At 48.8% G+C, this 12,860-nt stretch overlaps 4 protein-coding genes across 4 annotated transcripts; 3 read left to right on the plus strand and 1 right to left on the minus strand.

Moving 5' to 3' along the window:
- Positions 1–1,274: 1,274 nt before the first annotated feature.
- Aspvir_009118 (putative dioxygenase) lies at positions 1,275–2,998 on the plus strand (the record flags this gene model as incomplete). The annotated part of the gene is made up of 3 exons (XM_043272270.1): positions 1,275–1,325; positions 1,379–1,945; positions 2,006–2,998. 3 exons carry the CDS (start codon positions 1,275–1,277, stop codon positions 2,996–2,998), a joined length of 1,611 nt encoding a protein of 536 aa, XP_043128205.1.
- Positions 2,999–5,806: 2,808 nt separating this feature from the next.
- Positions 5,807–6,397, plus strand: Aspvir_009119 (uncharacterized protein; the record flags this gene model as incomplete). The annotated part of the gene is made up of 3 exons (XM_043272271.1): positions 5,807–5,913; positions 5,961–6,248; positions 6,304–6,397. 3 exons carry the CDS (start codon positions 5,807–5,809, stop codon positions 6,395–6,397), a joined length of 489 nt encoding a protein of 162 aa, XP_043128206.1.
- A 258-nt stretch (positions 6,398–6,655) lies between these two features.
- On the plus strand, positions 6,656–8,270 carry Aspvir_009120 (uncharacterized protein; the record flags this gene model as incomplete). The annotated part of the gene is made up of 2 exons (XM_043272272.1): positions 6,656–7,096; positions 7,152–8,270. 2 exons carry the CDS (start codon positions 6,656–6,658, stop codon positions 8,268–8,270), a joined length of 1,560 nt encoding a protein of 519 aa, XP_043128207.1.
- A 1,951-nt stretch (positions 8,271–10,221) lies between these two features.
- On the minus strand, positions 10,222–12,571 carry Aspvir_009121 (putative CP2 transcription factor; the record flags this gene model as incomplete). The annotated part of the gene is made up of 4 exons (XM_043272273.1): positions 10,222–10,544; positions 10,595–11,739; positions 11,812–12,495; positions 12,558–12,571. 4 exons carry the CDS (start codon positions 12,569–12,571, stop codon positions 10,222–10,224), a joined length of 2,166 nt encoding a protein of 721 aa, XP_043128208.1.
- Between the last annotated feature and the right edge of the window lie 289 nt (positions 12,572–12,860).

Here is a 12,860-nt window from a genome sequence, read left to right on the forward strand (position 1 = left end):
GCATACTTGCATCCGTCAACTAAAGCCACTCTGGGGCATATACTGAATGATAGAAGCAATCCGAAATTGTCTGTAGGCAGAGCCCACACGTTTAGGGCACAGAAATGTCAACACAAGTCGACGCTAATATACAACAATTTTATCGATGAGATTGAGAAGAGAGAACGCAGTCCCCTATATTTTACAACGGATGAAAGACAATTTGAACTCGGTTATTTCGAAGTTTTCGTAAGTCAAGTCGTGATCTTGGCCCCCAAAACTGCGCCGTCGGGTCGGCTGTACGACATCGCCTCTGAGAAAGAAGGGATAATAAGTCGGCAAGTCTCTCGATTTGATCTACTCAAAGACCTTTGCCCTTCCTATAATGGAAATGTAATCATGTGCCCAGAATGTCCACAACAGTGTGACCATTTGACCTGTGCACACAAGAGCCTCTCTGAGCGACCTTTTCCTCGCATTCAGGACAAACTTTCCTGCAGCAAAAGGTGTTACTCTCTGATCCAAAGGATAATAGGCGCAGTCCAGTGATGCTTCTCAGCACTCGAAATCTGCGGAGGATTGCCCAGGTCACAGGGAGAACGTCAATCCGATTAATAGCCCAGCTAGGTGGATTTTCTAAGATATGAAGTGTTTGTATATTTAGTTGCACTGACTAGACTCTGATCAACGCGCATCCAATTAAGCCTTTGCGAATCGACGGTAGATATGTCCCCGTTCTCGGATAGATCAACCGCTCCAAGCAGGCTTGTGATGCGTTTCCCCACTGTTGCTTCTAGCCGGCATAAGCTTGGAGGCGATTGGGTGGAGACGATTCAAGCATCACTTCGGTGGTATGATGCCTCGTGGTGTTCCAGTTGTGTGCTCGTCCCAGGGTTACAACGGATGCCTAAAGAAAGAAGGGTCGAAACAAGAAAATCCACTGATGCTTAGCCAGAAGAATAAAGCGGACATTGACTCACTCACTCTTGAGAGAATAAGTCCGAGCGACAATAAGGAAGCACCGGCTTAGCTGGTGATTTGCAGGGTTTGATAGATCCCAAGGCCGAAGTGTCGGAAGTAATTGGACAAGCACCCTGTTCATCCTTGCCCAGGCCTAGCAGCTGTCACCTCAAAGTTATCTCAGCCTCGCGCTATGGCAGCGTATTTGTCCGACGGGTGGTGGGGGAATCCCGCTCCGCGGGTGCACCTGATCTCATTTGATGAATATAAATGATTGCAGTACTGAGCGAAGAGCTTCACATAGTCAAAGAAATCAACAGAATTTCACCTGCAGTATGGGCTCGATAACAGCGACCGACTCTAAAATTCACCCACTTGAAGCTCTGGTAGGTATAACCGCATAAAGCTTGGATAAGGCATAGTTCTAACCATCCCATAGCTGGCAACCGACAGAGAGCAGCGTGAGCCAGTCGAATTGCGAGTCACTGGAACCTTTCCACCACTTCTTGCAGGCACATTTTACCGCAATGGACCCGGCACCCACCGTGTCGACTCCAAAACAGGGTCGTATGCTCGCAGCCACTGGTTTGACGGCTTCGCACAGCTGCATCGATTCCAGATAGTTCCCACCGACGACGGCAACTGTCGCGTGTTCTATAACTCTCGATTCCAGGTCGACGCGTTGATGGACAAAGCACGCCGCACCGGAGATCTCAAGGAGATTACATTTGGCCAAAAGAGAGACCCGTGCGAGTCGTTCTTTCACAAGATGAAGAGCGTCTTTGAGCCGACTGCAATCGACTCTAATCCACAGATGGTCAATGCGAATGTCACCGTGTTCGCGAACATGCCCGGCATGCTGAAACATGGCCCTGCTGTACCGGCATCCTCGCAATTCAAGGTGCTGACCTGCCTTACTGATGCAAACCAAATCACACATGCCAATCCGGAGACCCTCGAGCCGATTGCTGCGAGCACGCAACAAGAGCTTCACCCGGATCTGAAGGTACTACTCTTCCCATGTCTGGTTCTTCCGCGGCATGTTCAGAACTAACTGGTGGTGAAGGGACAACTCTCCTGCGCACATCCGCAGTTCGACCCAGAAACCGGAGATGTATACAATTACAACCTGCACCTAGGCCCCAGAAGCACCATCCGCATATACCACACTTCGGCCAGTACATCCAACACAGAGGTCATTGCCGCATTCTCAACAAAGGCAGCCTATATCCATTCCTTCTTCATGACAAAAGACTACATCGTCCTCTGCGTCTGGCCGTCCTACTTCAAAGGCCTCGGGGCCTCCATTCTCTGGGAACGAAACATGCTCGACGCAATGAAATTTGATTCTACCGCTCAGACGCACTGGTTCGTGGTCGACCGCAAAGGCCACCGAGGCGTCGTTGCCAAGTTCGTCAGTCCGCCGTTCTTTGCCTTTCACACGATCAATGCTTTTCAAGAACCAGGAGACAAGAATACCGTGGACATCATCTGTGACGTAGTGCAGTACGCCAACATGGACGTTCTGCACCGAGCCTACTACCAAGACTTCCTCTCGACTGACGGTAAGATTTCGAATTTCACCCTGAATAGATCAGAAACACCCATGACCGTCCGCTATCGCCTGCCACGAGTACCCACAGAGTCTACTATTACAACAGTTGCCGCCGTGGAACGAGTCTTTGAATTCGAGTCCGGTGAACTCCCAACGATCAACCCGCGATTCGCAACCAAAAGAGCGCGATACCACTATTGCGTCGTCAACCGAGGACACACCTCCTTCTTCGATGCAATCGGCAAGGTCGATCTTGAGACGCAAACGGTCAAGTACTGGGGCAGTGAAACAACGCCCCATACGCCATCCGAGCCGATCTTCATCCCCGATGGCACTGGCGAGGCCGAGGATGCCGGATATCTACTTAGTGTGGTATTGAACGGAGAGGCTGGGACAAGTTACCTGGTTTGTCTTGATGCGAGGACGTTGACCGAGGTCGGCAGGGCTGAACACGACCACGCGATTAGTTTTGGGTTGCATGGAAGCTATTATTCCGCGGTTTGAGTGTTATGCTACTGAGTTATATATCAATGCTATTGATTTATTAAAGAAGATTGTCGCTTGCGTAACTGTTAAACGAGGTGCCTCAGTACTTCAAGTCCAGCATATCAAAATCATCAACGGTTCTCCGGACAGCAAGTCAAGTAGACAGTTCTCGTTTAATGCTAGGTTCCGCGATGGCTATCTCCTCTGCGGACTGTTCCTGTTTAACATTGACCATATTCGCTGACATAGGTTGACTGTGCTTGAGACGCTTGGCCACAACAAAGACTGTGAACATAACAATTAAGATCCTCTAGTAGTGCCTGCGTCAATTTTACATGGAAGACTGACTCTAGATACAGTATACGCGATTTGAAGGCAGCTCAGCCAAAAACTCATTCCCATTTATGCTTTTATCCTCCCTTTGTTTTCATTGTCTCGTGATTTCATACCCTCCTCGTCATTACCGCCGTTGCCGTTGTCGTTGTAGTAGTCGTAGTTGTTATTATCATTATAGAGGAGGCGGCGGTTGCCCTTAGGCACACATGTGCAGCCTTTGTGTATGGGACAGTCCGGACTGCAGCTGCAATAAGCATGAGTTAGTGATGGTCCTTATTCCTTGCAGTACAGTCAAGGTAGTCAGTATCAGAACTAACCTGTAGCTATGGTGGACGAACTCCACCAGCGCAGGTGATTGCGCCACGGCGATCACCATGAGGCAAAAAAGAGCGATTAAAACAGGTCCGGGATTGGTGAGTGGAAGGGAATGTACAGAGCGAAACAAACGAAGAAACCGATCATGAAGTTGCTCCCACCTATTGCTATATCCCCTTTGAAGGGGGGCATTTGGATGCTTGTCATCTTGGTATCGATCTCGAGGCGTATGGGATGATGCGCTATATAAGATCGTAGCGGACATAGCATATTGCAGTTGTTGCAGTCAGCGACTGGGTTCGTGGGGTCCAAATAGTCATTGCTTTTGGGAACAGAGAGTTGCTGATATTGAAAGAAAGGGGGAAGCGCATAATACGTGGAAGGATGACAGTCCAAATACCGTTTCCCTGGCTCAAAATGGGAGAGGACTATTGACCCTCTACCACGCGCAATCGGAAGAGATCACTGATAGGGGGCCTCAGTGCCCTCACCACGGCGCTCAAATTGTCCAACCATTGCACTTTTGTATTGGACGACGGGACACACACGGGGGCGGGAGGCTGGATTTCTGCTAAAATCAGCATGAGTTAGTGACTCTCCTTGTTCTTAGGTGCAGTCAAGGTATTCAGTATTAGAAACTAACCCACATCTATTGCGGATGATCTTGACAAGGACTGGCGAGCTTGAAATAATCATCACCAGAGCACAGCTGAATATAGCATGCATGATAATATTGGCGTTGAAATCCACATGGATTCCGCCGAATTCGATGTAGCTGGCCATTTTGACGGAAATGAGGAGAATTCTGGCTTGTGATATGTAAGGTAGAACGATGGAGGAGTTGTATCAAATGCAGACTGATGACGGTTCCTTGTGTAGCCATTTGTCTTTGTGATCAGCTCCCGAAGTCATTACTCTCTGATCCATCTTGTTGGGCCTCCGTCTGCCATTCGAACCAGTCTACAGCTGTACCACGATATATCAGTATAATTCCGAGCAGGAATGTGTACAACGCGGGAATAGCCCATTTATTTATGGACGTACCTCTTCCATGAAACACACTAACCGCAAAACATCCAAATTCAGGAGAATTAAGTCTTAACTAAACCCTTCTGTGCGGCTGTCGTCTTCAACCAAGCAATAGGTGAGAAGTTGTTATTTCGTCACCGAGGTACCACAGCAGGGCAGCTGAAATGTTCGAGGAAATGGTCGGTAATTGATCGTACTTCGGCTCCATTGATTTAACGACAACTAGGGCATATTTCGTGTTTTGAGCAAGGGCATTTGTACCGCCGTCGCAGGCTTCAGACTCCTGGCCAGAAAGCCCCAGAATCAGGAGGAGCTGAGAACGCAGCTAGGACATTTGAGTCATTCCTATAGATAAGATGTCAATCTTAGTATTATACGAGGGTCTTCGAAGGACAGATGTATTGACGTACTACCCCTTGCTGACCAGCAATCTGAGACGAGCAATTGCTGCAATGACAAGCAGTATTAGGAGCATGATAGCCAAAAGGATCTGATCCATCTTGTCAATTGGATAAATGGAAGGGACTTTGTAATGCAAGGTATATGTAGTACGTTGGTTTGATGACACCCTTTTTGTCTAGCAGTAGGACACTGTAGCTGGTGGAAGAGTTCAAAGGAAAGGAGGGAGTATTTGAAGATTATATACATCTTTCATATAGCAAAAGTGAATGTATAGATTCGATAGGCAGCCCTATCTAGTGAATGGGATCTATTTGTTTACGGGAAGTCCCAATAGCGACATGCTTTAGTCATGATATAGGGCTATTACCTTCACTATACTTAACATGAAGTCATTGAGGTGAATGGGGAATATTATCTAATGAAGCACTGATTCAAATCCAACTATAATGATAATGTGATGCACCAATATTTCTAAAAATGGTTTGATCAAGCTTTTTTATGAAACTGCATACCATTATACTCTAGAATATCTAACCTTATAAAGATTCAGATCTTATCGTAGAAGGATGGTTGAATAGCGGATCTCATGTTGATGCTGCCAAGTTGTGTCGCCATTATGACATAACTCAGGCACCTCATCGAGGTATCTTTGGATTGCCTCTTAACTCCTCATCCACAATATATCTCACCACTCGAACATCTCTTCTCGAATAGAATAAATCTCAGCTAAAATATATACTTACCATGTCGTCGCGTCGAACAACTGATCCTCAGCGACCAGTCCGGCCCCCGATCCCCGTGGGAACATGGGTCCTTTATGGCTGCGGCGCAGGACTGCTCGGCGTAGCAGCGTATGTCACCTCATCCGAATTCTGAAATCAATCTAACTGGAGAAAAGTATGACCGTCGGAGAGAAGATTGAACAATTCTTTACTGGACGGCCCAACTCATATGTTCCCGCCCACACGCTAGAGCGACTACTGGCCTTGCCTGCCCGGCCGGACAACGAACGCTGGGGACTGAACATGGCCATGCATTACGGGCAGGGTGCAGTTGCGGCCGTCATCCGAGCATTCATGAGCATCAACGGTATTCGGGGACCGTTTGCCGATTTTATGTTCATTGGCGTCCGTTTGACGATTGATCAAACGCTGGAGAATTGGACGGGTGTTGGCGCTCCTCCATGGTCCGTATCATGAACATTGCCATTACGTGTTGGACGGTTACTGACGGATGTGTAGGACGTGGCCAGTCAATGAGCAGGTCATTGATGTACTGCACAAGGCAGTCTATGCTTTTGTGACGGGGTACTTGACAGACAGATGGCTGCAATGAGATATCTATCTACATCAAATTGCAAGTACTTGGATTAGTCAAGGGCGGATGGGATCACATCCTTTAAGGTGCTGTCAGCTGCAAAGATTGAAATGCCCATCCCATCCTCACCGTCATGATATTGACCAGCATATAGTACAGTGAACTTTGATTGGTCAGCCTTATGTCAACAAGGTGCTGAAACACGTGACTTGTGACATGTAGGCGCATCCCCTGAATCGTGAATCGACATGGACTTCTTTCCTGACATTCATCGTAATGGCTAAAACCAGGCAGCTTCTTCGAAGAAGGATCACATACTCAGCTGCCAAGACTGAGGAATCGAATATTCTCCATCAGCTTGGATACCACTTTGAGCAAACTAGATTCTTTGCTCAGCTCCATGATAAACGCGAATGGATAAAAGCTGCGGTTACGCACCATCTTGGCCTGAGATCGTCTGCTGACTGCCATGTGGCAGATACAGAAGATTGGCTTCATGGCAGCTTTAATGTCTGCGTCCCCATTACGGTAGACAGTTGGGGTAAGCCTGTTCTTATGCGGTTCCCGTTACCATATCGCGTCGGCGAGAGTTTCAGACCCGGAAATTGCGATGAGAAAATCCGATGTGAAGCTGGATCCTATGCATGGCTTGAGAAGAACTGTCCGGATGTGCCGATCCCGAAGTTATATGGTTTTGGTTTGTCCACTGGCGAGACGGTATGGATTGAAGCCAATGTATGTGATGATTGTGGCTTATAGGTTCAACTTCTAGTTCACTCGACTTGAATTCCTGCCATTCTTTCCTCGCTGTTTCCAGCTCCTGCGTCAGTATTTTCTATCGTGGCTGAAGAAATCAGTTCCTTCAAACTATGCCCGCCATCAAAGCAAAGATCGTATAGTTCACAATGGCTACCTGTTGATTGAGTTTATCGAAGAGACTCGCGGATCTATGCTTTCAAATACATGGTTGGAAGGGCGACATGACCCGAAGCTACGTGCAACCCTCTTCCGTGACCTCTCCCGGCTTTTCTTAAACATTATCCGGATTCCCGTGCCCAACATTGGTTCATTCATCATTGACAATGACGGGTTTTTGCGTCTTACAAATCGGCCACTCTCAATGGAAATCCAGCAGTTGGAGAATGAGAGGATACCAACTGAGATGCCTCGCAATTACACCTACTCCACCGTTGGCTCCTATGTGGTTGATATACTCGGGTTCCATGACAATCGTTTTCGGTATCAACCTAATGCTGTTAACAATCTCGGAGATTGTGCCTACCAACTTTCTGTTCTAACCGCCATGCGAACAATTTTCCCATCAGTTTTCGATCGGAGATTTTGCAGGGGCCCATTTGTCTTTGTCTTTACAGATCTTCATCAAAGTAATATCTTTGTTGATGCAGAATGGCATATAACATGCTTGGTGGATTTGGAATGGACCTGCTCTCAGCCAGTGGAGATGGTCGGACCACCTTACTGGCTCACAAACAAGGGCGTAGATCAATTGGATCCAGCAGAATATGATGCAATCCGACAGGAATTCATGGAAGCCCTGACGACGGAAGAACAGGCTTTGACTCGCAGTGATTATGGAGTCCCCCAGCTACGTCTCTCGGACTTCATGAAACGGTCTTGGGAAACAGGAACATTCTGGTATTCACTTGCTCTCTCAAGTCCTTCAGGACTTTTTACGATATTTAGCAAGCATATCAAGCCTCTGTTCTGCAAAGACTCTGAGGAGGAGTTCCAGGTGGTGATGCCGTTTTTCTTCGAAAGGAACGTTGGATACATTGCAGGTCGCAAACTTGCAGACAGGGAAGAATATGACAAGAACCTCCGACAGGCTTTCGAAGCCGACTCAGAAGCTTTCGAAGACAACTCAGACTGAGACCGCCTTATTTTGCAAGGCCTATTTCTTCCCAGAACTTTCCTGGTGCCCGCCTCCTTGGAAATGTTCCCTAATAGCTGAACCCAAAGCTCCCATCGCCTTATTTTTAAGATTTTCTTGTCTCTTGTCTTGTGCGGCTTTTCCCGATGAGCTTAGCTGCTGGAGAGTCTTGACATCTGCTTTGACTCCGTAAACTGCCTCTTCTGCCGTGCTCTTGCTGGACGGAGATTGGTCAGCCATTGTAGAGAGCGCTATTGACTTGTGTTCGCAGTCCAGGTCTATTGCAATAGTGAGCCAAAAGGTTATGGAAACATCAGGATGCAGTTTCATTTCTTTTAATAGTCCTGACCTTGTTATGAGCCAAGTAGTGTGGACCAAGGGCGGATTCCGGCGGAAGTCATAAGATTGGCATCGAAACGAACAGCACCATGGCCAGCTGGTCTTCGCGACTTGGGCATATATATATCAGATTATATGGACCAGCTACCTAGGATATTTTGTCTGCGCCACCACCGAGAAGCATATAATTCGGGGGTAGAGCGGGGCTTGCATCGACAACTCACCTAGCGTATCACAGCGGCAGGGCAGTAGCCTCATTGCCCGAGTTCTTTCGCAGATGAAAGGCCAAGCTTTCGATTTGTATATCTATTTCGTTCTTCCTTCAGCAACTGTTCGCCAGATTCACGTAATCCATCAATGCCTCCCAGGTTGCCGCGATTAGTACAAGTTGTTGTATCCAGTGGCGACGAGTGGCTAAGCGGTTTGGCATCAATGACTGCACCTAATTTATCTGCTTTTCTGTGACGTACAGTCTTTAGCGTTCACCCTTCGTGGCAAATTTCTTACCCAGGATCCTGTGCAACTACTTGGCAAAGATTCGTTCTCGAGGAATGAAGCTGATAAAACGAGCATCGCCATCTATGCATGAGCACTGAGCTCAACCACGAAAATCAAGTTCAAAATAGTTACGCTAAGGGAAGCGAGTCCCAAATATTCCATATAAGATGTGGTCTGTACCTCCTAGTTGCCAGAATTCAGTGTCCTAACAGAAGACGTTTGTGAGATGGGCATGGTACTTCCGGGATCACGAGCGCCATCGTCGATGCAGCAGCTGCGGCGCCGTATTCTACGAGTAATTCATCCTGACATGTCTCATGCACTGTGCATGACTATGACTGTGAATAAAAGCCGCACAGGATAATCTCCCTTGAGGAAAGGTAGACCGACCTTACTCCACTCCTCGACTCTGTCTGGGGATGAATGAGAGGATAACTAGTCGTCCAACTGGTGGTACATTGGAGCCATTGTTCGAAATTCGGATTCTTTACTGACACGAAAGACTGGCTCGACCCATCCGAGGAACCGTTGGAGCATAAGGATGCGATTGAACACCTTTACGGTCAGCGATCTTTTCATTATTATTCCAGCGAGCAGGGCTTTGCTAGTGCAAGTAACATTCATGTAAGAACCCAAGGAACGACATGGTTGACCATCTGTAGCATACTATCATCCCCTAGACTTACAGGACTGGTCTGTACACTCTCAAAATGCAGAACACGCGGATAAAACCATAGCTGGCTAGATTTCAATTTTTCAACAGTAATAGTACGGCAGGAGCTGGAGTTGGTGAGATGTTGTATCGTGTCCGGCACTCCGGGCTCTAATTTTGTTCCTTGCAATGAAGTTCAGGTGTACTTTCAAGATTTTCTTACAGCTTGGGTGGCATATGCTCGCAGATCTCGTATGATATTAAACTGTATATGCTAGGTTTTCTTTTCATGTCATCGCTTCATACCCATCCAGTAGGCGTAGTCTAGATGTTCATGCAGGTCTAAACGTACATCATCACCAGTCATGCAAATCCCGTCCGGGGCAATTTATATAAACATCCCTGAATGTGCAAAAAAGCCAGAACCTAGTGCTCAAAAATCTGTCGAGTATGCAGATCGCGTCAAAAAAGCAGTTGAACTTCGTACCCGGTGCTATGTCCCTCGCCGTCGTCCTGTCCATCGCTGCTCAACGGAGCAGGAACCTCGGTAAATTGGGCAATCATATCCTGTCCTTCGGGGATTGCTCCCACGACGTCATCGTCGACGGCGACGCGTAAACTGTTCGGATTGATATGGACGAGACTGAGGATACGGTCTGGTTGGACGTTGTATTTTTTGGACAGTTGATCAAGAAAGTCGGATGCGGTTCGCTCAGTGAGGTATACGGCACGGTAGTAGGGTTCCTGCTGCTGTTTGTCCTGGAATCGAACGTAGAAACATGCCACTGTCTGGAGTCAGATTATATATCAAATCAAACAGTGCTCGCAAACTTACCATGCCGAGGGCTGGATGACCGATCACCAGTATCCGACTCTGGAGAAGATCGACCATTTATATCGCTGAGGCCCGGATCGGGCGATTCGATCTTCGGCTCAAGGGTACTCGCTTCTCGGCCGAAAGGACGACGTGGAAGTTCGACCAAGTCGCCATGAAAGTTGACCCCTGCATCATTCTCGGACGCGCTGTCACGTCCAAGAGACACAGGCGTGGACGAGTCCCGAGGTAGAGAAACTGGTGATTGATCCGGATCATCCAGCACATCGCCTTGCAGTGAGAGCAGGCTAACTGGCTGTGAGGACGAGAAGAGGTTGCGCAGCTCGAACAAGGCCCGGTGCAGATCATCTACGCCCGTGAGACTGTTAGAACGGCTGGGAGATAGGCTCATCGATACGGTATGGTTCTTGGTCAGCCCGTGTCCCACGCCCTTTCGCCGTTTCCGCTTTCCCAGACCATTATTGCCGTCGATATCTCCCTGCGCGATTTGCCGTTCGACCTTGTGAATCGCTTTCTGCACATGCGCCACATCGTTGGACAACTTTCTTTCCGCTCCGTGGTCGCGAAACACCTTGACCTTGCAGTAGCAAATCTCGGCTTCGGTGCCAGGTCCCGGTGTAGGAGTGCCATCCTCGAGACCAATCATCTCCGTCTTGACGCACAATCTCGTAGGAACGCCTTTGACGCCCTTGGAAAGACTGAAATCCGTCGACAGAAAGTTCAAGCGAACGTTGACCACGCACTCGGAAGAACCGGCTTCCGGAGTGCTCGTCCAGGTTACACAGAACCCGTCGAACGAGGCGCAGTCCACCTTTTTGAGACGCGGTGCGTTCTTCTTCGATCCCATCCGCAGGTCCACAAACTCCAACGCTCGCATCTTCCCCCCTCGTTGCTGCGCCTCGACCGCCCCTCGCGCTTCCTTCCAGAGTCGCCAGCACCGCGCTGGATTCGATCGGTGTGCCGGTTCCTCAAAGGTGATTCTCACACTCGTGCGATACTTGACGGGTTGTGTGGCGTGCGCTGGGGGTGTAGAGTCGACAATGGATACCGAGTATGCCTGGGACTTGTTGAGATAGGTGACTGGCGGTTCATGCGCATGATCCGCGATAGCGGTGGGAGCGTGGAGAGTGACACGATAGCGGAATCTACATTGTCAGAACAGCGCGAGTCAGCAAGCAGTAGGCCGAATGCAGTCGTCGCATCGGTAGTGGACTTACGGAGTCTCTGGCTTCGAGGGGAAGTCGGCGCGGTCGACCGCGTCCGAGGCCACCGGCAGGAGAGGCTGCGCGACATGCCCCAACAATTCTGTAAATGAATCTCGATGGCTTGCCGTATCCAATGGATCGTAGTCTGAGTTTGCCCCGAACGAGACGTTGCTCGGTAGTAGGTGGTTTGATGCAAACGGGTCCATGTTCTGAAACAGATGATGCTGGTATTGCGACTGCAAGCCCGTCACGCCTCGGGCTGCCGTCGCCGCGTGTCCATGTAGTTGCTGTTGTGGTGGTGGGGGTAATTGTTGTTGTTGTTGTTGGTCCTGAAGATCTGACTGTACGCTGACCATCTGATCCCATATCCAAGGCGTGCTGGCCAGATTCCATTCTACAGTTGGGGTGTGAAGGTCCCCTGCAGGACTATGGACTACGGCGCACATCTGATTAGCAGTGGGAGTAAGAAGGCCGGCTTGCAGAACCGAAGGAGCGACATAGTCAACTACGTTCGGATTCGCCGCGTGATGGTTGAACTGAGGGTGATATTGTTGTGATGGAAGTATGGGATGATTTGCGAGCTTCGCATCGCCGTGTTCGACTGGTGCCTGTTGCGCGAGAAAGGGGTCTGCGATGACATGGGAAAACTTCTTTCGAAAATCCCCGATCAGCTCTGCTCCAGGCTTCTGCGCCGTCCTGCTGGTGGTTAGATTTGAGGATGAAATGTAACCCCGTTCCTATCCCAGAGAAAAACAAACCTTTTGTCAAACATTTTCCTCACTTCCGGAGCAACCACCAACAGATCGTCGTACACGTGTTCCGACAATGAAGGACCTCACAAACAACACGACGGACACGATGATTATAAAGGGGCAGTGGCGATTTTTATTAACTCGTTAGAATTTAACCCACGCGGCAGATGTCAAGTCTGGAGATGAAATGAGCGACTTCCTCCAATCGAACGACGAACGAAAGGCGACGCATCCCCTCAAGTGATGAAACGGCGGGAGAAAGGAGGGAACACAGCTGGAACGTGGAAGTCTGGACGGCACAGGCCTTTT

The sequence above is a fragment of the Aspergillus viridinutans genome (assembly GCF_018404265.1).
Source record: "Aspergillus viridinutans IFM 47045 DNA, scaffold_7, whole genome shotgun sequence".
Lineage (NCBI taxonomy): Eukaryota > Fungi > Ascomycota > Eurotiomycetes > Eurotiales > Aspergillaceae > Aspergillus > Aspergillus viridinutans.